The following is a 27,081-nucleotide window of genomic DNA, read 5'->3' as shown; positions in this document are numbered from 1 at the left end:
TGTGTATGTGGAGGGCAGAGGACACCTTTAGGCAGTCAGTTTTCTCCTTCTATTCTGGGTTCCAGGGACAGACTCAGGGTCTTCAGCGTCTATGGTACTCTTTACTCACTGAGCCACACTGTAGATCCCGCACAGGAGGTTTTCACTGTGACTCTAAGTTCCAACTGCTTAGGATCTCACGTAAACAGTTCACTCAAAAGTTCAACAAATGGCATACTTGGCATACAGAGAAGCAGCAGGATCATCTTAAAACATTTTATTTAGAGACAGGGTCTCACTGTATATCCCTGGCTATTCCTGAACTCGGGAGTACACCAGGTTAGTCTTGAATTCGGAGACCCACCTACCTCTGCCTCTCGGTGCTAGGGTTTAAAGTGTGTGCTACCAGGCCTAGCTTATGTTCAGAACTTTAAAGATGACCTTACCAGTCAGTAAGCAACATAAGGTTTCCAGGACACCTAAGTTTCTTTTTAAATAACCTTGACTCTCCTTTACCAACTTTTCTTAAATCCTAAAGTTGTGAGTTTGTACTTGATATAATTTGAGAAAAATACTTTAGGAAAATGTCAAAATTAGAGATCTTAAATATTTTCTAAAGCTGATAGCTACCAATATCTTACTGACTTGTCAGAGTGAGTCCATGCTATCTAGAGCACTAACTTCATTAGATACAAACCTACCTTCATGGAAAAGCTTTCCTGGTAACCATGTGCTCTGGTGTTCATCATCTGGGGAGAAATACTAGGAGCCCTAGTCAGGTAGGTCATGATTTCATGTTACAGCTGAGTATACTAAGGCCCAAGTTGCCAGCTATGCTAACATCCCAGCCCTAAGTTACTTCAGTACTGTGTGTGTGTGTGTGTGTGTGTGTGTGTGTGTGTCTTTGTGGAAAGCAGATGACAACTTTAACTGCCTTGCTTAGGAAACTCCCATCTAGGCAGGCGTGGTGGCGCAAGCCTGTAATCTCAGCAACTCTGGGAGGCAGAGGCAGGTGGATTTCTGAGTTCAAGGCCAGCCTGGTCTACAGAGTGAGATCCAGGGCAGCCAGGGCTACACAGAGAAACCCTGTCTGGGGGGCTGGGGGAGGAAACACCCATCTTAAAAAACAAAACTAAACAAAAGCCTGACCACCACCACCACCACCACCACCACCACCAACACCAACAACAACAACAACAACAACAACAACAAAAAGGACAGGCCTCTCACCTGGAATTCACTAACTAAGCTAGACCCTGGACAGCAACTGCAGGGAGTCTATCTCCTCAATTCTGGGATTACAATCACACGGAGGTCTGGCTTTCTACATAAATCCTGAAGATTCAGCTCAGGTTCTTCCCTGCAAATACTTTGCTAACTGAGCTATGTTTCTCTGTGTAGCCCTGGCTGTCCTGGAACTCACTCTGTAGACCAGGCTGTCCTCAAACTCAGCATTCTGCCTGCCTCTGCCTCCCAAGTGCTGCGATTAAAGGCGTGCGCCACCACCGCGCGGCTTCACTTTTCTATCCTACTAGAGTCTTTGGCTGGAAGAAGAGGAGGCCCGCCCCAGTGGGCTAAGTGTGACATGGCTAAGTTGCTGCGAATGGTCTGATGCCTTTGCTGCCATAGTGGACTAAAACTTTCTGGAATCTGAGCCCTGAAAAGTGCTGCCACCATGACAGGGAATGCAAACCCCTCAGAGGGCTGGAAGCGCTGCTCAGGGTAGGACACTCTTTCCTGGGTAGTACACAGCCCTAAGAAAAGCAAAACCCATTCGTTTGCCCAGGGTGTTCAGGGGACCAGAGTGAGTTAGGGGACTCAGAATAGTTAATGTCAAGTGACGGATGACACTAGTACTCTGGTTCTGAGATCTCAGTTCTGTGAGCACAGCAGAGCTCTCAGTAGGCAGCCTTCTGTTTTCATACAGTGAGTCTACTTTCTAAGCAGACTACTTTCTAAGCATGCCTAGGTTCACTGACCCCACTGCAACTGTTTCTGATTTTGATCCTGGGTCTAAACAATACTGTATTACTGTCCTATGAATTGTTAATTCAGCTTCCAAACAGGATTATCTAAATGAGTCCATAATAGTTGTCTTGACTTTTTCTCTTCTGGTCTGGTCTCCATGCCTACCCTTCCTCACATGTACCAACCCTAACTATTTCCTTAGTTAAAATCAGTTATGCTAAGCACAATACAAAAGTCCATGACAGCAGCTAGAAGAGAACCTATGAAGAGTTTGCAAGGTTAGGGCCAACATGGGCAACTTAGTATGATCTTGTCTCAAAATAGAAAGTAAAAATAAGTGACACATTTACTGCTAATCTTTTATTTATGAGTATTTTTTCTCATTCTAAAGTAAATAATTTACTATTTAGTCCTTCCTTGACTCATCTACAGACAAATTGCAACTGAATAATCTCAAACAACAACAAACCTGTCAAGGTCACCAGTATTGGCTGGGAATCTCTCAGATTTATAAAGGATGACCTTGTGACAATCCAAAATTCCGATTACAGTTACTGAATTTTCATAATCTGTTATTCTTAGTCAGAACACAGACCCAATAATCAACTGCCTACTAAGTTTGGCTGTGCCACTGGCTGATGCTGAGACTGATGATTGGCACAACAGAAATCATACAACTGTGGCATACAAGCGTATCAGAGCACTAATGCAGCACTGAGCAGAGTGCCTATTCTATGGGTGTCAGATTACCACAGCACCTTGGAAACAGTTCTAAGCAGTGCTTCCCAGCTACAGATACAAGTCACAACTAAAAAACTGTGAAATACACTTGCCCTGTGGCACTGCCTCCTCACTAAAGCAGTATAGAATGTGCACATTTTCAACCATCTCTAGACTACTTATAAAATCCAATAAGTATCAAGGACTATGTAAAAATAAGTGCTCTGATATATTGCTTAGGGAATATGACAAGAAAAAAAAAGACTGTACTACAAGGTATACAAATGAGAGATGAGAAACAATTTTCAAGCAAGTGCTGGTGGGCACAAGGCCTCTGATCTCAGGGGAGCATGAGGAGTGAAGTTGCTCACGGAGCCCCAAGGACTGCTCAGCACAGTGACCTCAAGTGACCCCTTGGAACTGTCTATATTTTCACCCCAACATTTTTTAACATTGTTTTATTTATATGAGTATACTGTAGCTGTCTTCAGACACCCCAGAAGAGGGCATCAAGATCCCATTACAGATGGTTGTGAGTCACCATGTGGTTGCTGGGAACTGAACTCAGGACCTCTGGAAAACTCAGTGTTCTTAGCTACTGAGCCATCTCTCACCCCATATTTTTAATCCAACACTAGTGATTTGCTGATAGCAACGTGTCAACTATACTCTTCCATAAAACTGTAGTTTTGCTTGTAGGCAAATAGCACTTAAACACCTGAATCTAGCTGTAAATCATAAGATTGTGGTTAAAGAATAGAAAAGTGAAGCCGGGCAGTGGTGGCGCACGCTTGTAATCCCAGCACTTGGGAGGCAGAGGCAGGCAGAATTCTGAGTTCAAGGCCAGCCTGGTCTACAGAGTGAGTTCCAGGACAGCCAGGGATACACAGAGGAACCCTGCTTCGAAAAACAAACAAACAAACAAACAAACAAACAAACAAACAAAAAAACCAACCAAACAAAAATTACGTAGTGGTCCCACATACTGTTTTTTTTTTAATTGCCTAGTGTGTAGTATTCTGTATGGTTTCACAAAACTAAGGCATTTGCCAACGTTGTGCAGTTAGTAGTGTTCTTTTGCTTTAAGTCCCTCAAAACTGAATGAATTCCAAAAGAGCCACCATACTTGCTCCTTTTCTTAAGTCTTTTTACTGAAAGGAAGGGATGGCCATGAGCAGTGGCTCTCTGTGTTTAAAGCACTTTGCCTCTCAAGCCAGCACCAGGAGGACAATGTGGAGTACAGGCTTTCTTACAATTGTCCCCCACTTACAGAGCACAGGGCCTAACTCAGACTGGTGCTGTGAACTGGCTTTTCCCAATGCATGCAGTGCCCAACGAGCCAGAGCCTGCTGCAAGAGGAGTACGCGGCTCACCATGCTGCTCTAGGATGTGTTTCCCATTGACAAATGGGTACAAGTGCAGGCTGTCATGGCGGGGTGGACCTGCACCAAAGAATTGCTTCATCAGGATGTGTATACACGGTAGGTAGCGAGCAGCACGCCTCTGTAGGCTCTGAGTACTTACTGCAGCTTGGCAAGGCCAACTGACCTGATTTAAAACCAGTTCTCTGACTCAGTACCTCAGTGTCTGGTATGGTTTTCATGTTAGACAGTGTTGGAATAACAGTTTTATGGTTTTCATACTTTTGTGTTTACGTTGTTGGTGTTTTGTTTTGCTTTCTCCTTGAGGTGTGTTGGCTGAGACTAGATGTTCCCCTGCCCTCCTCCCTCTCCATTTTTGCATTTATTTTTCTCACTTCTGAAATCAGATCTACCCCTTGCTTTTCTTTTCTCCACTCCCCCCACCTCCAAGACAGGGTTTCTCTGTGTAGCCCTGGCTGTCCTGGAACTCACTCTGTAGACCAGGCTGGCCTCAAACTGAGAAATCCGCCTGCTTCTGCTTCCCACATGCTGGAATTAAAGGCATGCGCCACCACTGCCTGGCCACTATGTAATTCTTAAGGAACTTTTGTTTTTAAATGGGGGTCTTATTCAAACTGAAGGCAATTCTCATACTGCAGTCTCCCAAATGCTGGAGGAAATATCTTATAGTTCTATAGGCTGGAAAGGTGTACCTATCTGGAAAGAGCATCTCATGACAAAGGCAGAGGGTAACAGAAACAGACTACAAGGAGAGAAGAGGAGAGGGGCCAAGCCTACATCTTACTAACCTGCCTTCTTGGTAAAGGCATTAGCTTCCTTGTATTGCGGTCATGTCTGATTAGGTCTCATCTACCAGCACACTTGCATAAACATCATGGTTGTGATTCTATCCATGACTCTCATCATTCAGACATGTCAATAATTCGAGATAACCTTTCCAAACCACAAACAAAACCCACACTAATAGTTCTTATCTTGGTCCACAAGGTTTTTTAAATTAAATACGGCAATACACATATCTCAGCCTAATACATGCCCCCTTCCCCAGTGAATGAACAATAAAATGCTCTGAGCACTACGGTGTGTGTGGCCAGAGCACAAGGTCAGAGAACACTCTTCTACCACTCCCTAACACTCCCAGGGTCTCCCAGTGACCCTGCAGCTAGCTAAGCTCCAGCCACACGCCGGTCTCCACTCAGAACAGCAACGGGGTCACCAGCATGCGCACGCCACCCCATCAGCTTTTTTACAGGGATGCTGGGGTCAGGTCCTCAAGCTTGCATAGCGAACTGCTCTTCACTTCTGTACCAATGTAAAGCCTCTCCAGTGCTGCATTCAAAAGAAATCAAAACGAGTAACTGCTAGTCAGTCACAAAAGTTACAGCTTCCCTGTCTGTACTGCCACACAATTTAGCCTGAGGCAGAGCAGGGATCACTCTCAAATAACAGAATATGTGAAGTTGAGTAGCATGCCTTGCTACCTTAATTACTCTAATGCCAAATGATTTCTAGATGTAACTATCCCAAGTTAGTTTGTAAGTGTGACATCCTAAAATTCCAGAGTTCAGATGTATTCTCTAGTATACTTCAAGAGTGAATTAGCCGGGTGGTGGTGGCGCAAGCCTTTAATCCCAGCACTTGGGAGGCAGAGGCAGGGGGATTTCTGAGTTTGAGGTCAGCCTGGTCTACAGAGTGAGTTCCAGGACAATCAGGGCTACACAGAAAACCCTGTTTCAAAAACAAAACAAAACAAAACAAAACAAAAAAGAGTGAATTAGCTTGACTACTTTTCTACTGGTACAATAAAAGGTTATAATGTACCCTAAAAAAGGCTTTAAGTGATCCATCTTATACCCTCGCCGCCCACCCCACCGCATGAGCAGTGCATTCTCCCCTCTGACCTCCGCTTGGAATGCCTTCATCACTGCCTCCCATTCTTGGATAAAGGACCCTTGTATACATGGCCTTCTCAGATACTTCAGGTCTCCATGAATCATCTGAGAATACCCTTAATTTTTTGGTATATAAGAACACAGTCCCAGGTTCAAGGAAACCACACTATTGGTACCTATACATACAGGAGAGGGGTATTTATCACTTTAAATAAAACAGTGCTTATTCACTTTGTTAAAATCTGCAATCAACTTAAACCCCAACTGTTTTCCAGCATCTCTAACAAAACTATACCGCTATAGTTTTAATAATCTTTCCAATCTATTTAGGTAGTTCGGAAATCAAACTAACTTTCATTTCACCTCATAAACTCACTTTGTATGCCTTGACTAAGTCATTTGGAGGTTTTGAATAAGAAAGGGGAAGGCAGGGTAACAACTAACATGTACGACGACCTCAACTGAGTCTTAATATTTTTTATTAAAACGCCTTAATACCCTTATCTGACCCTATTTTTCTAAATAGATTCAGAATAAAGTTGAATAAAAAAGGGGAAGAGCATTGTTATACAGTCTTCACTTGACAAAACATTTTGTTTTTGTTATAAACTGCCAGTAAACATATTCTGTCTATTGGTAACTAGCAGACTAGATATTCCTAAGAGAAACAGAACCAGAAGAGATAAAAGTGAACTGATATAGACTCTACAACTTCTAGAATGTCTTAATCTTGAAATTAAGCTATTAAGGAAATTAAAATAATTAGGAATTACAAAGTGGTCTTAGTTTTTAAGACAGTTTCTGTGAGTGTCATTCTGCCTGTAATGTGCACTCTAGAACCAGTTACAGACATCGGGGAACCACACCATCGTAGGTGCTAGGACTCTTAACTCAGGTCCTTTGCAAGAACAAGTACTCTTAACCACCAAGCTGCCTTTCTAGTCCCAGTCTTAATTTTTTAAAGAAAGGAATGTATGGTACGTATTGTGTATGTATGAGGCCAGAGGTCAAAGTCAGGTGGTCTCCACCGTTCTCCACCTTGTTTGAGACAATGTCTCTCACTGCATTAGAAGGTCATTATTTGGCCAGACTGGCCAGCCACCTGTCTCTGCTCTCCCAGTGCTACAGGGCCATCTCTCCAGCACCTTAAACATTTTTTTTAAAAAAATTCTTAAATTTCTTAAGTACCTTTTCCTTTCTTAGTTTCTTTCAAATGGTACTTAGCCCAACCTTTCTTTTTCTTAAACTTGAAAATTGTTTTGAGTCTGGGCAGTGGTGGTGCACGCCTTTAATTCCAGCACTTGGGAGGCAGATGCAGGCAGATTTCTGAGTTGAGACCAGCCTGATCTACAGAGTGAGTTCCCGGACAGCCAGGGCTACAGAGAGAAAACCTGTGTGTGTGTGTGCGCGCGCGCGCGCGCGCGCGGGGTGGGGGTGGGGGGTTGTTTTTCTCAAATTTACTTCCCAGTGGATTATAAGTATGCCTACCATTCTCTTCTTTGCTAATACTATATAAAATCTAAGATGACAAAGCATTTTTCCTTTAAGTCTTATTATTCCTGTATAATTACACAGTTTAAGGAAACAAAGAAAAACCCAAGATTAGACAGTGGGACAGCAAAGGTATGTGCCATCAAGACCGAACTGGCTCTCAGATCCGTACGGAGGAGAGAACTGATTCCTGAAAGCTGTCCTCATGTGGTACAAAAAAAGGGGAGAATGCTTCTAAGAGTCATACAAGCACCCACAGTGATAGAAGGTGCCAAAGTCCACAGTAAGATGCAGGTTTCAAAGGTATTCCACTCCACTCTTGTGTTTTGACTCAGTGTCCTGGATGCACAAGTTTTTACAAAAATCAAAAGCTAAAGCCAACACAACTGTGATGTTGAATAACATAAAAGTACTCATAAATTTCTCAACAAAAGAGAACGTCATTTCTGGGGAAAAAATGCTTATCCAGCTAATTATAGCCTAAATTCCAAAAAACTTATTGCTAAAATAGGTCAGGGATAACTTATAGTGCCTTCTGACATAGCATTTCATTTTAGGTCTTTAATATGTTATTTATCAGGCTGGAGAGTTGGCTCATCAGTTAAGAGCACTGGCTGCTCTTCCAGAGGTCCTGAGTCCATGGTGACCATCTATAATGGGATCTGGTGCCCTCTTCTGGTGTGTCTGAAGACAGTTACAGTGTACTCACATACATAAAACAAAAATAAAAATAAAAACATAAAAATAATATGTTATTTACCAAAACAACGTTGAAGGAAACATCTTCTAATGTTGGGGGAAACAGACTGGGGAAGGCCAAGCACACTACAAGTACGACTGTGCTGAGCTCCTGAAAGTAGAAAGCCTGTGTAGACAGCTAGCAAGAGCAGGTGCAAACAGGAAGGGACCGCAAGAGACTGTTCCCCAGGAATATGCTTGCTAAACCTGAGACTGGAATCTGATGCCCGAGACTGAAGACTCCTGCAAGTTCTTTCACCCCCACAGGAGCACAGCCGAACGTGCCTCCTTTCAAGAGACACTAAAACTGAAATACACATGACAAAATTATCAAAGGAAAACAAATATATGAAAAAGCAATTAAATAGGTTTGCAGAAACATTTTACAAAATAAACACATGTAAAAATTTGTTGATATTAAACATAAAATCATTTTAGTTTAACAGCATGTATTTCTGCATGACAAAAGCAGCATAGTAATGTAATAAGCAATATTCATTTGCTTTATTTCTACTCTCTAATTTCATTACTAAGTCCAAATTCTGTTACCATTTACTGTATATAGAAGAAATGTTCAAAGTAGTTTCTAATGATCTGTCCTAAAATATACCCCAACTTATGTTTCATTTGAGAACCTTGCCTACAATTCCCAAAAGTCTTTCCAGCATTCAACTTTTTCACTTCGGAACCAAGTGGTATTTCTCTCACCATTTGTTTTGTTTGTTTGTTTGTTTGTTTGTTTTGTTTTTAAACCATTCAACTCCTGTTTCCAACACCAGTCTTTTCCATTCCTTACCTCCATTTTTGGTTCACAGAACTGCAGTCAAACCAAAACTCCTTTTCATTTGCTCAAGAAATGTGCCAGGTGAGTCTAAGAAACATTCGTGCTGGCAGGACAGTTAAGTGGATAGAGGTGCTTGTCACCAAGCCTAATGACTTGTGTTCAACCCCAAGGCCCCATGCAAAGGTAGCACTAACTGCACATGGTTACCCTGACCTCCACAGGCTCACTGTGGTGTCACACACAGCCATCACACATAGTGATACTCTAGACAACCCACGCGCTGTCTCACTGAGGCAGAGCAGGCTTCAACACCAGCTTTACCATTATGCTTCCTTCACTAGTGAACTTCAACATTAGCATCACCTTGAAATCACCTGTGAACAATCTTTTTCAATATTTCCTCCTAGACATCAACAAAGAAAAAAAGAGCTTGGTTCAAGAATATTAAATCATTTTATTGGAAAATAATTAGAAAAAGTTTTAGCATTTAGACATATACATAACATTGTCCATAGCACCTGGTTGTTATCAATGAGCAAACAGAATTTCTACTCCCTCTGGGTTTTCCTTGAAGTGTCTCTTCTAGATAACGTCTTAAAATATCATGTCAAAAATGAATAAACCTTTTGAATAAAATTTAGAAATCAACAAAATGTTTTCTTTAGTTTTTCAAAACAAGGTTTCTCTGCAGTCTTGGCTGTCATTCACTCTGTAGACCTGGTTTGACTTCAAAATCAAGAACTCTTCCTGTTTCTCCCCCTGCCTCTGCTGGCCAAATGCTGGCATTAAAGGTGTTTGCTGCACTGTCCTGCTCAAGCTCAACACAATAATTTACAAAGCCATGTAGTTGGTTAACAGATACTGTTTTCAATCTGACAAAAAAACAGATCAAGAGAAAAATAGTAAAATGGTATGTCATAGTGTAACATTTGAGCTTTAAAAAGGTTTTTTAATATAATAAAACTATACTCTAAAACTGTACAATTTACTGGTTTTTAGAATACTGAAGCCAGGGCTATACAGAGAAACCCTGTCTTGAAAAACCCAAATCCAAAAAGAAGAAGAAAAAAAAAAAAAGAGCCGGGTGGCAGCGGCGGCGGTGGTGGTGGTGGTGGTGGTGGTGGTGGTGGTGGTGGTGGTGGTGGTGGTGGTGCATGCCTGTAATCCTAGCACTTGGGAGGCAGAGGCAGGAGGAGGACAGTCTGGTCTACAGAGTGAGTTCCAGGACAGCCAGGACTATACAGAGAAACCCTGTCTCGAAAAGCCCAAATCAAATAAAAAAAAAAAGAAAGAAAGAAAAAGGAAAAAAAAGAAAGAAAGAAAAGAAAAAAAAAAAGAATACTGAACAACAGTGAAGGGCCTTTATATAAATTTGGACAGCCACCATAGTGGCACATACCTGTAATGCCAACACTTGGCAGAGCCAGGCATTGCTGCACATTCAGAAGTAGTCTGGGCTACAGTGTTACCTGCTAGTCAGAATTACAAAGTAAGACCCTGTTCCCAAGAAAGAGGAAAAAAAAGAAACTGGCATGTATCAACAATCTCCACTGCTTAGCTATCCTTTCTTTGGTGGACTTAATTACGTTTGGCAACTCTTAGGAATTAGGTGACACACACACCTTTTAAAAAGTGTGTGGTGGTACTTAATCCCAGCACTCAGGAGGCAGAGACAGGCAGATCTTCGTGAGTTGGAGGCCAGCCTGGGCTATACAGAGAAACTTGTGGAACTCACCCATTCAGCAAGGCTAGCTGTCCAGAAATCCTCATGCCTCTGTCTCCCCAGAGCTAGAGTTATAGGCACATATTGCCAAACCCAGAATTTTAAGTAGGTGCTGGGATCCGCAATCAGGTACTTATGCTCACACAACAAACACTACCAAAATGAACCACATCCTCAGCCTAGGCATTAATTTTTAAGGGATACCATGTTACGTAAAGAGTTACAAGGCTCAGTGGAGCACCTGCTGCTCTTGCAGCGGATCAGGTTCAGTTTCCTATACCCACATGGTGGCTTTTTTTTTTTTTTTTTTTTTTTTTTTTTGGTTTTTGGATTTGTTTTTTTCGAGACAGAGTTTCTCTGTGTAGCCCTGGCTGTCCTGGAACTCACTCTGTAGACCAGGCTGGCCTCCAACTCAGAAATCCACCTGCCTCTGCCTCCCAGAGTGCTGGGATTACAGGCGTGCGCCACCACCGCCCGGCTCATGGTGGCTTTACAACCACCCATAACCACAATTCTCAGAAATCTATCACCCCCTTTCTGGCAGTGTGCACCTTGTACACAGACATACATGTAGGCAAAATGCTCCTCCAAATAAAATAAAACCTATTAAAAACTTAGATACATTAAAATAATTATGTAGTTATACCTTATGTAGGTCAGGTTTTATTGCTTCAGTTAAAAATTAATGCTAGGGCTGGAGAGATGGCTCAGAGGATAAGAGCATTGACTGCTCTTCCAGAGGTCCTGAGTTCAATTCCCAGCAACCACATGGTGGCTCACAACCATCTGTAATGGAATCTGATGCCTTCTTCTGGTGTGAAGACAGCTACAGTGTACTTATAAATGAATGAATGAATGAATGAATGAATGAATGAATGAATGAATAAATCTTTTAAAAAAATAATGCTAACCAAGAACAGGGAAAGGACAAAATAGAAATCTCATTATTAAGTACATGAAAACACTGGAGATCTTTCAGAGGAAGATGACATACTACAAAGTTGGTCAACTCCTGATCTAACACATTAGCTTATAGAAAGGCAACATCAGTAGAATAGTAAGGGAATATAATATATTAGATCCAGTCTAAAAATACGACATTTTCTGTTTATTCTTTACTTACTATTAAGCATTTGTAATATAAATACCATCCCCTTCATCCCCTTCATACTAGTATAAAACCTCCCCTTCATCCTAGTATCTTGTTAGGACTCAAGTCCTGAAGAGGAGTGCAGTGGCTCCTGCTGAGACTAACCAACATTCCATTGCCACAACATCAGGAAACACCCATTTCCCCACCTCAGATTGTCAGTTCCAAATATTCACAGTACAAAATTATGAAACTGAGATGTCTTTGGGTCCGGTGTCTCCAGTCTCATGTGTGTATATTCCTGTGCTTCATCAAGATACTCAACTCTGCTGATTATATCAAGCCTCCTCCTTGCTGAGATTATGTTTCTAATATATTTGCAAAGAGCTAGAGTCAGCTTCAAACAAATATATAGTGAATATGAAACTTTAAAACTGAAGCCTCGGGCTGGAGAGATGGCTCAGTGGTTAAGAGCACTGACTGTTCTTCCAGAGGTCAATTTCAATTCCCAGCAACCACATGGTGGCTCACAACCATCTGTAATGGGATCCAATGCCTTCTTCTGGTGTCTCTAAAGACAGCACAGTGTACTCACATACATTAAATAAATAAATCTTAAAAAAACAAAAACAAAACCCTGAAGCCTCATGAACAAAAATTATGCAGAATGTCATTACTAAATGACAAATAGTTTTGGGAATTCATATGGAAGTTTATAGTGGTATAAACAGGTAAGAATCGGGCATTGGCTTTTGGATAAAAAGCATCACTGTATTAAGATAGATGTCTGTGGTGGGTGGGAATGTATGTGGAGGCCAGATGGTTTCACTCCTTTCACCTTTATTGAGGTTCCAGGAACTGAACTCAGAGGGTCAGACTCGCTTACTTTCACTTACCTCTGCAGGGTAACTTTTGATCAAGATGATAACTGACACTAAAATCAATGCTGTTCACATAGATGGTATTAGGAGTTCTCAATCTTACTGTCAACCAGGCTTTTTATGAGTTCCCACCAGACTCCCAGGGACTTCCTGCCTATAAACTTACTGCCTCACGTACAACTTTGTAATTAAAAGAACATTCTTTTTTCTTCAATTAAGGGTATCTAGTCATTTAACTGTCTAGGGAACAAAATTGTGAAGATCAAGTTTAGTAGCCATTGACAAAACAAGAATTTACAGGCTGGAGAGATGGCTCAGCAATTAAGAGCACTGACTGCTCTTAATACAGTTTTAATACAGATTAATACAGTTTTAAAAGAAGTTTTGTGGGCTGGAGAGATAGCTCAGCAGTTAAAAGCACCAACTATACTGAGTTCAAATCCCAGCAACCACATGGTGGCTTATATCATCTGTAATGAGATCTGATGCCCTTTTCTGGAGTGTCTGAAGACAGCTACAGTGCACTTATATATAATAAATAAATATATCTTTAAAAAAGAAAGTTTTATTAGGTACTAACTACACTTTTCTGCTGTGATACTTATTTGCAATCGGTATGATTCTATGTATTATGTATACAGTTCAAATTTCTTTTCTGGACTTCTAAAACCTAATTATTGATATTGTCTGAAAGTAATTTTGTGAAAATGGGTGTTTGTAAAGAAAACCCTGCACTGTCAACTATTCCTCCCCTCTAGAGTCTGCACCAGTGGGGGATTACTAATCACGTGGGTTTACACTAGGCATTCCAATTACCCAAACACAACTGAGAACTTTTGAGAGGTAACTGGATGGATGCCCATCTTTAGTGAGTCTGCTGTCCACTTACCTCTGATAAAACAACCAAAGGAAAACAGACAAACAAACCTAGTTTCTAATTCTTAACTGTTTTCCAGAATTTCACCTGGTTTTCAGATTTTCTAACATAGCTCCATGGCAAGGTGTCTATTTACACACACATCAGGAAAGAGCTTTAACTATAAAGTCAGGGACTTAACCAACAAGGCACACGAATGTGGAACCCAGCAGTCACAGTCAGGTATGTAATATTGTGTTATCAAGGTAACTTAAAGGGTGATTTCAATGTATACAGACATCCAATGTGACTTGAAATGCTTAAACTGTGTCTTCTTCTATCCCATGGCCAAAAACCTACAACTTAATTTCTGGCTTTAAACAAAGAAAACCACCATTTTGTCATCCTTCTAAAAAAAAAAAGTATAGATTATCCCCAATTCTGTTTAACCATATGTAGAAATTAAACCTTTCTAGTACACAAATTTATCTTTAAATTGATTTTTTAAGAGATTTATTTAATCCCAGCACTCTGGGAGGCAGAGGCAGGCGGATTTCTTGACTTCAAGGTCAACCTGGTCTACAGAGCGAGTTCCAGGACAGTCAGGGCTATACAGAGAAGCCCTGTCTCGAAAAAACCAAATCCCACCCCCCCAAAAAGATTTATTTTATTTACACAAGTACACTGTAGTTGTCTTCACACATAGCAGAAGAGTGCATCAGATCCCATTACAGATGGTTGTGAGCCACCATGTGGTTACTGGGACTTAAACTCAGGACCTCTGGAAGAGCAGTCAATGCTCTTAACCACTGAGCCATCTCTCCAGCCCCTTTAAATCAATTTATTATTTATATAGATAACTTTTTCTGGAGCTACATACTTGACAAAAATGTTAGAGGAATACATTTTTATCAAGAACATCAGGGATATTTGCTGTTGGAATGCTCTGAAGAGCCTGATTTCCTTCCATTATTATTGTGTAAAGAGATTTCAAACACTGACAGATCACAGAGTTGGGAATAGAAGAAAACTGTAACTAACAGAATCCAAACTTTCCTGGAATAACAGCATTGCATAGGCAAATGGAGTGAAAAAACTGCGAACAGATTAGTATGTCCCTTTTACAAAATAAGAGCATTCTGAACCCTTTTCCCATTCAGATCTCTCAATAAAGGTTGATTTAAAAAGTATTAACACTGCAGATTAAAAACAGAAAAAGTCTCATCAGAGATCTAAATTCCATCAAACAATTGTGTCTAGTAACCAAAGGCAATTATAGTGTAAACAGGGACAGCAAGCTCCCAGCTGATAGACTTCTCCTTTCAGGGTAAGTGCTTAGTCAAGAGTGGCCGTAGAATATCAGCTCATAACCAAGTAGTCACAGCTTAATTTGTCTGACTTTAAAGATAAACTGAGTCTTAAACTACTCATTTTTCTCTCCCCCCCATCACTACAAAGCAGCGCTGTATGCATGCCACACCCCAGTGCTAGCACTTTCAGAAAGCCTCTTTGGTGGTCAGTACTGTATTCATGTCAAGACTCTAGACGCTTCCTCTCTGTTTTCATTTCTCACAAGCACAACAGTGCTTTCCAGTGGCTGTTACTGTATGTATGGAAGTTCTCATCATCACTACCACCACCACCACCACCACCCCGGGAAAATATTTTGAGTTTAAACTTCTAATACATATATAAATACAGTTTGCTGTTGCCTTTAACATTGTTAATGTAAAGGAGTCAAAGTGCAACGTGAGTACAACTGTCAGCTCAGCGGATATGCACAGGAATACATTTGACAAAGTTCACTGCAGTTTATCAGCAAAAATGGATTCTTTGTAGAATTTAAGCATGTTTAATGTGTACAATAAGTGACGTATGTACAAACACAGACTCTGTCTTTATTGTTCATAGGCCTCAATTTACCACCTGGTTGTCTCTGCTGGAAGCAACAGCTTAGGTGAGGACAAAACCAAAAAGCTATTTTTAAACAAAAAAAACTTCATTTTCATTTAAAAAAACGTTTTTACAATATTTTTATACTTTCAAGATTTTTAAATTATAGATAAATGGGAAAGGTAGGATATATTCTTTGAAAGCCTAAAAATATGATTAAAGGAGTTAAAAAAAATCTATAACTTTCTACCTCCCAAGTGCCGGGATTAAAGGCAACCTATTACCCAGCTAAAAAAAAAATCTAATTTTTGCCCATTCCATAAACTTCAGCAAAAAATTTAAACTTTCACACTAAGGAAAACCACACAACAGGGCACAAATTATCAGCCGACAAGGATATACCTTAGTCCACCTTCAAGAATTATCAGTGTCAGCCGGGCCCTGGTGGCCACGCCTGTAATCCCAGCACTCTGGGAGGCAGAGGCAGGCGGGATTTCTGAGTCTGAGGCCAGCCTGGTCTAAAGAGTGAGTTCCAGGACGGCCACGGCTATTCAGAGAAACCCTGTCTCAAAAAAGCAAAAAAAAAAAAAAAAAAAAAAAATTATCAGTGTCTCTGAGAGAATAGTGCATCCAAATAGCAAGCTAAAGAGTGCCTTTACTTACTTCCCCTTTCTTCTTCTGTACCAAGCAGACCTCAGTGACATTACTCCCAATCCTCTGCTGCTTTAACCTCGCCTCTTCAGATCCCTTCCCTGGATATGCTCAATTCTTTCCTTTAAAGTTTATTTCATGTTGGATGTTGTCTGTATGTATGTCTGTGCACAAGAAAAGGGCATCAGATTCCCCGGACCTGGAGCTCTAGACTGCTGTGTGAGTAGTCGGGTCTCCAGCAAGAGCAGCCATACTTCCCCAAAGCCCAGTCTCATCTGACAGTGCCCCCTCTTACCAAGAGGAAAACTCCATGGTGTAACATGCATAAAGACACGGACTACCGTTCCTTTAGCAGTACGTGCGCACAGTTAGCTGGCTTCCCATCACCCATGAGGCATCCTTTTCCTCTAACTGCCCCAAACCAAACAACCAAAGAGTGCCCTTGACCTCTTATTTCCTTATCCATTCAACCCTAAACTTCAAATTCTATTACCCTGAAAAGGCTCAGGAGTCTCAAGTCTTAGCCTGCCGGCCAGTCCCTCAGTACTCTACAAAGCCTACCAACCAGGCAGAGACATTGACATTCAAACCCTGGCTCTGCCATTATTTAGAAATGCGCCCTTGTGCAGGGCAGTGGTAGCACATGCCTTTAATCCTAGCACTTGGGAAGCAAAGGCAGGCGGATTTCTGAGTTCAAGGCCAGCCTGGTCTTCGGAGTGAGTTCCAGGACAGCCAGGGCTATACAGAGAAACCCTGTCTCGAAAAACCAAAAAAGAAAAAGAAAAAAAGAAAAAAAAGAAATGTGCCCTTAGGTGAATTGTTATTTAACTTCTTTGAAAATCTGCCTATGTATGACATATGTAACCAGATGTCTGTACAAGGCTATAGGAATACATATCTGTTAAAGTGCCCAACAAGCCAAATCATATTCTCTCTCTCTCCTGCCCCCTGGAATTTGCACCAGCACCCATCTGAGAGTGACTCTGTCCCTCTTTTGGCTACTTCCAACTTTAAATACTACACTGCTTGCCAAAAATACCCATGTGACTGTTCCACACAACAGCAACTTAACCTATTTCATAACCAAACACACTTTCTTCTCCACCAATCGTAATTTTGAAGATTGGCTTGTACTGATGATGACCATCACCATCTTGGCATCTAGAATACAGTGACATGGCCGTTTATGGAACTGCCAGGACCAAGGTCCCACAGTTACTTTGGCTCACATCCTTTCATGTCCCTCCTGAACTACACCTGCCTCTCCCACATGACACTAACACAAGCTGAACACAATCTTGCCATCTTACTACTTAAAACCTTCAATGTTTAGTTACCCACAGCCAAAAATGACAATCAAATATTTTAGATGTGAAAGAAACATCACACCACACACTACCATCCACTAGTTCCCAGAACCAAACTACTACCCACTTCTCAGCCCTGATGCCCCTTCAAACCACCTCCTCAGAAATCTTAAAACTGATACTTTTTCAGACACCTCATGGGCACCCACAACACAGAGGAAAAACTGTTCTTTTTCTATTAGACTCCCAAAGTGACAGAGAGCCTTCCAGTGTTAAGGACACAGCTGAACAACTCACCATTTTTAACCCACGAGCAGATTTGGGAGATTCAATGTTACAAGGCCCTGAGCCCTCAGTAATGTTTTCTGAATGGGGATAAAGAAAGCCTGAGCACAAGACCTTAGGTTTGAATTTGCAACTTAGCAGAGAGTTGGCAACAGCAACATTCACCTGCAAATGTAACTTCAAGTTATATTCTAGGATGGAAGAAGGGAAGTCAACAGAGACCTGCTCAGGGTACCAGTAAAGGGCAAAATGCTATTTCCCTTCTTAAAGAGTCCTATACATCCTAAGTTTCATTTTTCAAAGCAATTCAAATGACTACAGTTGTAGGCTATTTTTCCTCATCCATTCAACCAGACGCTTCAAACTTTATTATCCTTGAAAGGTTTGGTGGCCTTAAATCTTTAATCTGTTGACCACTCCCTTAGTAGTCTAAAAACCCTAAATAAGTGAAATGGTTAACATTAGATACCTTCCACAATACCTTAAATTAGAAGCGAATGTTTCTGATCTTTAAAAACATTAAAAATCCTCCTTGTTCATTAAACCTTCAGGTTAGCTTTCACCTCAAGAGGTATGCCTGAAATCTTAAGACTGTAGCATTTGCGTAAGTTCCCATCTACTCAAGAACCATTTGCCAGACACCTGCTATGAACGCAATTCTACCACGTTGGACTTGAGTTCTTGGTGCATTATCACCGACAATGTGTTCTGAGAACCCACATTATTTTACTGCTTTGAAAATCATCTCTAGTCAACTTCCCATCAACAGGTGCAACTACTGCCGTCTGGGAAGACATGGACTCATCAGCCGAGGAAAAGTATTTTGAGGGGGTAATCTGTAGAGCAATAAATATTCTCAACTGCAGGATCAACTGGAGGGTCCCCTACTGCAGCGCTACGAACAGCTGTAAGAGGAGTAATACCCTAATACTACTGCGAGTTGAGCCCACAGAAATCTCACTGTGAGATGGAGCAAGTTCTGACACCACATCAACACGTGTCAAACTATGACATCAGATTCCTTCGATGCTAGTTTATTTCAATGCTAGTATTCGATACGAGAAAAATAATCCAACTCAATCCACAATAGCTTCCAGTCTGTAATGCGTTTTAAAGCATCAATGGTCGTCTCCTCCTCCCAAATCCATTCAGATAAATAAGATGGTATGGACTTTATGCTCCAGAAGCAGCACCTGGAACGATCAGAGATACAACTAGAGAGCTTTAAGGCGGCAGGCAGCTTTGTTCCGTTTTGGGGAGGTTTTCACATGTAAATGTCCCTGAGGAAGGGAGTTGAGGATTAAGTACCCCGAGAGGGCGGTGCGAGGGTGAGCAAGTGGAGACCCAAGCAAGCTTTCTAGCGGACTAAATGAGGCGTACACTGTGCTCTCCCATTCAACTTTTTAGGTACAAAAAATAGGTTCGTTCTAGGTAGAAAGGCCAAGGAACTTCCTTTCTGTGTTCATTTGTGAGCGTGTCAATCCAGGAGGCGGGAGGGCAGACACCCTCTCTAACTCTCCGCCAGCCGGGATCAGAGTCCAGCGGCCGCCGCGCCGCGACCTGAGCAACAGGAGAGCTGAGACGGCCGCAACCCCGGCCCGAGGACCCGCGGGAACTCCCGCCCCTGAGTCGGTCCGCCCGCGCTCCGCTGCAGCCCCTGGCGGGATCCCGGCCCCGCAAAACCGAGAACCCGGCCGGGAGCATAAGGGCCACGTTGAAGAAGCCGGAGCCGGCACAGGCCGGAAGGGGGCGAAGGGGGGCACTGGCGGGGGAGGGGCCGGGGGTCAGCCCCCGGCGGTGGCCGCGACCCCTCCCGGGCTCTAGGCCCGCTGCCCGGGAACCCGGGGCAGGAAGCGTCCCCGCCCCGACTCGGTGCTCGAAAGCCCTCGGGCAGCGGGGGAAGCGACCGGCTGGCCCGCAGCAGACCTAACCCCAAGCACTCCTCACCTCCTGGTTGAAGGCGTTGACGGCGTCCATGTTCGCGTTGCGGCGGCGGCTGCTGTGGGCCAGCCGGTCACATAGACCTCGAGCCGCGGCTGAGTAGGGCCGGGAGCCGGCAGGGCCCTAGGGCGTGGGGGGTAGGAGGACGGGAGGCGACGAGCGGCGGAGGCCGAGCAGGAAGGGGCTGCGGCCGAGGCGGCGAGGCTGGGCCGGTCGAGCGCAGGCAGAGGCGGCGGGCCCCTGCTCAGTCCCGTGCGCTGGAGGAGGGATGGGAGGCGGCAGCAGCGCGGGGCTCCAACATGTCCGTTTGGCGGTGGCGGCTGCGCTCTGCGTCGCGCTGACACGGCTCCCCGCGCCCTCACGCACTGGCCCACACTGGGCCGGCCGGCTAGCGGGCGGGCCTCTCTGTCTCTCTCCTCTCTTTCGCCAGCAGGATGGCGGCAGCGACCGGAGTGCACGCCGCGCGAAGCACCCTGGGACAGCTCGGGCCTCCAAGCGCTTCCTGCGCACGGCTCCGCCCCGCTCGCGCTCCGCTCCGCCCCTGCCCCGCCCCGTCGCGCGCAGAGCTACTAGCGTGTGACCGCGCGGTGTCGCGCGCTTTCCCGCCGGTTGCGGCTGCGGAGAGTGTCCTCTGGGCTCAGGATGCGGACTGAGAATTCCCGGGGTGCATTGTGGTGCCGTCGTGCCCGGGCAGGACTGCACCCCGCTGCTGCGACAAACAACGCGCTCTTGCGTGCGGACCTGGTGGAAGTCCTGAGCAGCCTCCGAGGACTGGGCTCCGGAACCCCTACCGCTAATTTCCCCAAACCACGTTGTGTCGATCTCGACAGGAGAGCAGTTCTCATTCACTTTCCTTGAGTTCCCACCGCCTGCCGCACGCTGCGACCGCTGTCTGACGGGAGTATGAAAAATGAAAGTTTTTGTGAAGCAGAAACCTCACTTTTGTGGAGAGGGCAGGCTCATGCGAGCATGAATATAAAAGCAAGAGGGCCTGACTGGAAGTTCGCGGCTACTTCCCGCAGAAAATGGAGAGCAGCCTAAAAGAATTAGAGAAAGGAGGGACCCTCTGGACCTTGCGCTCTGTGCCATCACCTCTTCATGGAGGACAACCTGCTTAGGGAAAGCAGCTGGTCCTACCGAGACCAGGTCTTAGCAGGGTTAGGATTTTGCTCTTAAGAGAGCATCGAGCACGTTGGCACCCTGCGTATGCGCTCAGAAGAGTGAAAGAAAGTGGGGTCAGGTACAGCATGGCTTCAGGCCCTGGAGATGCTGAGGCTGAAGGTATCAGGCAGTGGAGAAAGGACATAGAACGGTGTTCCTGAGGGAAGATGCTCAATACTTCTGGAAGGACATGAGTGGTGGGTTTGAGTCATGTTGGTAATAATTTCAGAAAGGAGCGAGTTTGAGGGAGTGACGGTTAATCTCTGTGCCAAGCTTCAGTGTCAATGCCTATTAACACTGCCCTCACCTCACTTAAGCTTAGTTGAGTTAACCACCATGCCCAAGGTCATCTGGCTAGATGGTTATCTTTGGGGGCTCTTTTGAGCTGCTCCTGGCATAGTAAGTGAGGGCTTCTGCGAAATGGGTCAACTTCAGGAAAATAGCTGAGAGAAGATAGATACCTGGGAATCAATAGCAGCTAAAAGGAGCTGAAAGGGCAAACGGACAAGGAACAGAGGTGTTTCAGAACGAGAGTGGTGTCGAATGCCTTTAATCCCAACACTTGGGAGGCAGAGACCGGCGGATTTCTAAGTTCAAGGCCAGCCTGCTCTGCAGAGTGAGTTCCAGGACTACATAGAGAAACTCTATCTCAAAAAACAAAACAAACAAAAAAATCAAATTTCTAGAGTGTAAATAGCCCTATCCAGGACTGTAGATTCAAGTCCAATAGGGTATGGATCAGGAAATACCTCTCCGTAGGATAGCTGTGGTTAACAAGAACTAACAGTAAGTTTCAAAGTAACCATTAGAGAGGATCCTGAATATATCCAACACACACCAAAGTAATAAGACAGTTGGTGGTGGCACACACTTCAAATCCATTGTTCTGGGGGTAGAGGCAAGTGGATCTCAGAGATCAAAGCCAGCCTGGTCTACAGAGCAAATTCTAGAACAGAAAAATCCTCGCTTAAAAGACCAAAATAAATAATAAAAATCAGGTTTAATGGTGGTCTCACTTACCCTGAGTTAACCATTACTCATTGTATAGTACACTTTCTGTTCCACACTGTACCTGGTAAATACGTCTAACTATTACATAGCAATTAAAAATTAAATCACTGGAAAGTGCTGGGGCTGTCCATTTAGTATGCAGAAACTTATCTTACACGTTGGCCATCGTGCTGAGGACAAAACCCCAAGCAATGCTCAGGACGGAAGGCAACAGCAGGTAAAGAGAGGTTGACAGGCAAGTTGGGAAGACATGCGGGCAAGGGGACAGACACTGGGATGAGGAGGAGACGGTTTGTAAAGAGAGAGAAGCACGCTCACTGGTTTGCTGTATTCTGGGCTGGATCCGGTGTCGGTTTTTTGTTTTTTGTTTTTATTAAATTGTGTGAGCACAGACATTCCGGCCACATGATGCATGAATGATGGCAGTTAGAGGACAGTCGCCAGGCAAGTCCCTCCTTCTTAGGGACTGAACCCAGGATAACATTGAACAGTGCCATCTTGCCAGTCTTTTTGTTTATTCCGTGAATCTACTTGATGTGTAGTTGCCTGGTCCTCCTGCCTCCTCTTCCCACATGGACCACCTTAAGTGATTTTAGTTAATTTCTTGTTGCTGTGACCAAATACTTGACAAGAAACATTTTGTTGCTGAGCAGTGGTGGCGCATGCCTTTAATCCCAGCACTTGGGAGGCACAGGCAGGTAGATTTCTGAGTTCCAGGCCAGCCTGGTCTACAGAGTAAGTTCTGGGATAGCCAAGGCTACATAGAGAAACCTTGTCTGGAAAAACCAAAAAAAAAAAAAAAAAGAAAGAAAAGAAAAAAGAAAGAAACAATTTGTTTTGTAACAAACAGGGACTCTGTTTAGTCCTGGCTGTACTGGAATTTGATCTGTAGACGAGGCTGTCCTCAAACTCAAAAGATCTGCCCGTCTCTGCCTCCCAACATGGAGACTAAAGGCATTCATCAACCACTACCCAGCTGAAAAGAAGCAACTTAAGTGAGGATTTATTTTGCCTTAGAGCAGTGATCCTCAATCTTCCTGAGGTTTCAACTCTTTAAAACCCTTTAATACAGTTAATCAGGGTGTGCTGACCCTCAACCATAAAATTACTTTTGTTGCTACTTCATAACTAATTTTTGCTACTGTTATGAATCATAATATAAACTGTTTTCTGAAGGTTTTAGGTGACCCCTGTGAAAAGGGTCATTGGACCTCCCCAAAGGGGTTGAGACTTACAGGTTGAAAGCCATTGGCTTAAAGGGCTTAAAAAGCTGTGGTCATTCAAGTAGGGAAAGGCACAGAAATATGGCCTGTGGTGGCAAGAGTGCAGCTGGAACCCCCCACGCCCTCACATCTTGATGGAGCAGGAAGGAGAGACTGGGTAGGAAGTCGGGCAGGGTTCACTCGGCAATCCACTTCCTCCAGTGGGACTCCACCTCTAAGTGGTCCATAGCCTTTGAGAAACAGTGAAGACACGAGGGAAACATTTGTTCTGTGATCTGGAGAATGAACTACAGTAACCGTATAGACCCAGTGAGTGAATTTATTAAGTATATAACTAGCCAAAGTCTAAAAGAAAAGAAATGACAGATAAGCTTTCTCTCTAAATGACTTTCCCATAACTGAACTTCTGGGCTCTCTTTCCCACTGCAGGCATTTTTTGTATCATGGGAAAAGCAATAGCAGCCTCTGTTGAGGGGAATGTATTTGCAGAGTTATGGGTCCCGCCCATGCTTGGATGGGGACTTGAAGGACATTTTAAGGTCTGAAATGGAAATGGAGACCCTGTTTCCACAGTCAGATTCCCAGTGAGTTCAAATAGAGCATTGGCCAGTATCTTCTATGAAACTTCTTTTTTTTTTTTTTTGATTTATTTATTATTATATGTAAGTACACTGTAGCTGTCTTCAGACACTCCAGAAGAGGGTGTCAGATCTCATTACGGATGGTTGTGAGCCACCACGTGGTTGCTGGAATTTGAAAAGCCGTCAGTGCCCTTAACCACTGAGCCATCTCATCATCCCCGGACAGTATCTTCTTCACTGCATCATTTTATACCCAAACCACAACAGGTCCCCGGGTTTATTTTCTGGTTTACCCATTCTCTATCACTTCATGTCGTCTCCTCTCTCACCTGATGTCTTCTGTATCTTCCAAATCCATTTGCTTCTGTGAGAGCTGTCACCCACAGAACAACTATCATTGCATGAGAAATTTTAAGAGTTAGCCGGGCAGTGCTGCTAGTATTGCCTGACAATTCTAACAGTGCTGTGTTTGTTTTTGAAAATCCAAGCCTACTAAGAGCAGCACTCTGTCAATTGAATTATGCCTCCTGCCCAAGCTCTGCATGTTTTACACGCTTCTGAGCCACACTTAGTTCACGATGCTAAAGTGTCAACCCTTACAAAGCGTGATAAGGCAAGGCGCCTTATAGCTTCCCCCAACTTTGAGATAATACACATAAGAGGTCGGGATAGTAATAGAAACCACTGAACTGGAAGGAGACACACAATGAACGAGATTTAGAAATAGCAGTTTCCTGTCTCTGGCTCCCACTCCTCTGTTATTGGGGAGTGAGGCCAGAAGTTGCTTTGGTTTGGATTTGAAATGTCCCTTCTAGGCACCAGTTGAAGTCCTGCTCCCCAGTTGGAGGTACTGTTTTGCCCTCTGTGCTTCTATGATCTCATTTTACTCAGTGCTGTGTGTTGAACCCAAGGCTTCCTGTAGGACAGGTCCTCTCCCACGGGGTTACCCCTGCAGCCCTCAGGGGCACTATTTGGGGGGCTGGTGGAAGGCTGTAGGAAGCACGGTCTTGCAGGAGGAAGTAGGCCACTGAGAGAATGTATTCAGGCCCCTATTTTGCCCTGGCCCTTCCTGTCACTTTGCTTCACGACTGTCATGAAATGACTAGTTTGGCTCTCCGTCCTGATGAACCCCCATAGGCCCACAGCGATGGGGCTGAACAACTGTACACCAAGCTTTCTGAAACCATAAGGCAAATCAACCCTTCTTCCCTTTCCGGGACTTGAGAGAGACTTGAAAACAGTAACCAACACAGGAATGAGGGAATTCTTCTAATCCATGACTCAGCTTTAATTTGGTCATAGTTTCCATAAAGACAGTATTTATTACCTTTATTCTCCTGAGACGGGATAATGGTGGGGAGCGGGTTCTCTCCTTCCACCGCGCTGGTCTCAGGTGTGGAACTCAGGTCGTCAGGTTGACAGCGGGTACCTTATCTCCTGAGGCACTCTTGCCGGTCTACTTCTCTTCTGTCGCCTAATAACCATGACGTTTCAAAAATTAATCTCGTCCCAAAAGGTAGCCCAAGATTTCTTCAAAGTGAACTTTAACAAGATAACTGATGTGTTTTATAAAACCAAGGAAAAGTCTCGTAGAGCTCAGTATGGCGCAGTGAGAGGAGGAACGTCGGCGGGGCCACGCTGAGGCCCCTTCCCCGGAGGCACCAGCCACACAGCAGGTGTTTGGAATAGAGTTTATTTACGGGCAGAGGAGGGGGATGGAGAAAGGAGTGGAGCGGGGAGAGAGAGCCTGCAGAGAGGGACACACACAGAAGGGGAGGCGGAGAGGAGGGAGAGGGAGAGGAGCGGGCCAAGGAGACAAGAGCGGGGAGGGGGAAGGGGAGAAGGCGAAAGGGCTCAGAAAGAGAGAAGAGAGGCCAAACAGACGCTTTTATAGCAAGCCAGGCCTACCTGGCTGTTGCTAGCTAACTGTTGGGCGGAGCCTAATAGGAATGCTAACCCTAACCTCTTTGCCAGTGACTTGTTCAGAAAACTCGACATCCCTTAGTTCACGCTACCCCTCTGCTCAGAGGTTGGCTCAGGGATGGGCATCTGCTACATTTTGGTCTAAAGAGCAACAAGATCACCTATTCGGTGGGTCCCGGGGAAACATTGTTTCTATTCTAGAGAGCTCCTGAAAGGCAACAGCAGCGGGCTCCGTGTGTGGTATTTGCCAGCGTCTTGACGCCAGTGTGAGGGTGAAGGGGCCACAGGATGTGTGTGTGTGGGGGGGGGGGGACAACGCACGAGGGACACCAGAGCCGATGCTCTGGATAAAGGTAACTCGGAAGCCCGATTTACATGCAGATCTGCAATTATGAGAGCCGGCGCTCGCACCCGCTTGAATTGTTTATTTTTCTGGGTTTGTCATTGAGGATATCTTGATTAAAACAGTGTAGAATCATCTATGAATATTTATAGTTTTTCCCTCGCTGAAAAAATAGCCAATTCAGCCGAATTGAAAGTTAAGAAGGCAGGGCCCGGGCGAGTTCCTCAGTCTCAGAGGACGAAACCAGAACAAGTCACAGGCAGACTATGGCGCAGAAGTTTGTTTTTGTAGACTGTGGGTAAAGGAAAATGACTTGTTTGCCACTTGCTGGACTTATGGGGTAGGACTCCAGGTGGCTGGTGACTTCAGGTGAGGGGGGTTGGGACAGGTGTCAGGAATGTCAGGAATGCGGGATCTGGCTTTTTGGCACCTTTTCTGTTAGGAGGCTTTCTGGGTCGGCGGGGTTGGAGAGAGGGAGAAAGGAGGTTCATTGGGCTGTGTAGGAGTCGGGGAGGTGGGGCAGGCTGGGGGCGCCAACTCTTAATGATATTCTCCAAAACTGGAGTTCCTTTACAGTAACTATTGTCTTGTACACAATGAAAGCGGCGTGAATACAGATTAGACGACAACATGACAATTATAAATACCGATATAAAATAAATTAGTATTAATTGATGAAAGAATGAAACATAAATCTTTTTAGTGTAAAAGAGGAACATTAACTTTTTGAATGCATTATATTAATGCTTCATCTCATGTCATTTAAATGAACAAGGCACTGTCAAATATTCAGAAAATGCTTGTAGAAGTGAAAGACAAGCGGCCTCTCCACCTTTCTCTCCCATTGAGCTGCTGTATTATTATTATTATTATTATTATCATCATCATCATTATTATGAGGCATGGGAGCCCCTGGGGAATTAATTGACCTATAATACAGCTTTAGGTAACACGAATCTGTTTTTCTCAATATTAAGCTTCTAATGCAACAATTTTTATTATCTTTTTTTTTAAAAAGATTAATTTATTTTATGTATATGAGTACACTGTAGCTGTCTTCAGACACACCGGAAGAGGGCATCAGATCCCATTACAGATGGTTGTGAACTGCCATGTGGCAGCTAGGAATTGAGCTCAGGACCTCTGGAAGAGCAATCTTAACCGCTGAACCAACAATTTTTATTATCTAATTAATTCACACCTGCCAAGAAAAATCATAAAGGCCAGGGGAATGAAGAGACAGCTTTTATATCCATCT

At 43.9% G+C, this 27,081-nt stretch overlaps 1 protein-coding gene and 1 long non-coding RNA gene across 9 annotated transcripts in view; one reads left to right on the top strand and one right to left on the bottom strand.

Annotated features, from left to right (window-relative positions):
• Scaf4 (SR-related CTD associated factor 4) overlaps window positions 1-20,063 on the bottom strand; it is a 57,555-nt gene extending 37,492 nt beyond the window's left edge. For all 7 annotated transcript variants that reach the window (XM_052158938.1, XM_052158940.1, XM_052158939.1 and 4 more), the window contains exon 1: window positions 19,588-20,063. In XM_052158938.1, coding sequence (XP_052014898.1) covers window positions 19,588-19,617 — 30 coding nt within the window. In that variant the 5' untranslated portion in view covers window positions 19,618-20,063. The remainder of the gene's footprint in view (window positions 1-19,587) is intronic.
• A 6,002-nt stretch (window positions 20,064-26,065) lies between these two features.
• The window catches only part of LOC127666155 (uncharacterized), a 31,040-nt gene continuing 30,024 nt past the window's right edge, over window positions 26,066-27,081 (top strand). For both annotated transcript variants that reach the window (XR_007973552.1, XR_007973551.1), the window contains exon 1: window positions 26,066-26,192. This is a non-coding gene — a long non-coding RNA (uncharacterized LOC127666155). The remainder of the gene's footprint in view (window positions 26,193-27,081) is intronic.

This window comes from Apodemus sylvaticus, chromosome 15, assembly GCF_947179515.1.
Source record: "Apodemus sylvaticus chromosome 15, mApoSyl1.1, whole genome shotgun sequence".
NCBI lineage: Eukaryota > Metazoa > Chordata > Mammalia > Rodentia > Muridae > Apodemus > Apodemus sylvaticus.
Note: the sequence above shows the minus strand (reverse complement) of the source record. Positions and strands in the feature narration are given on the sequence as shown.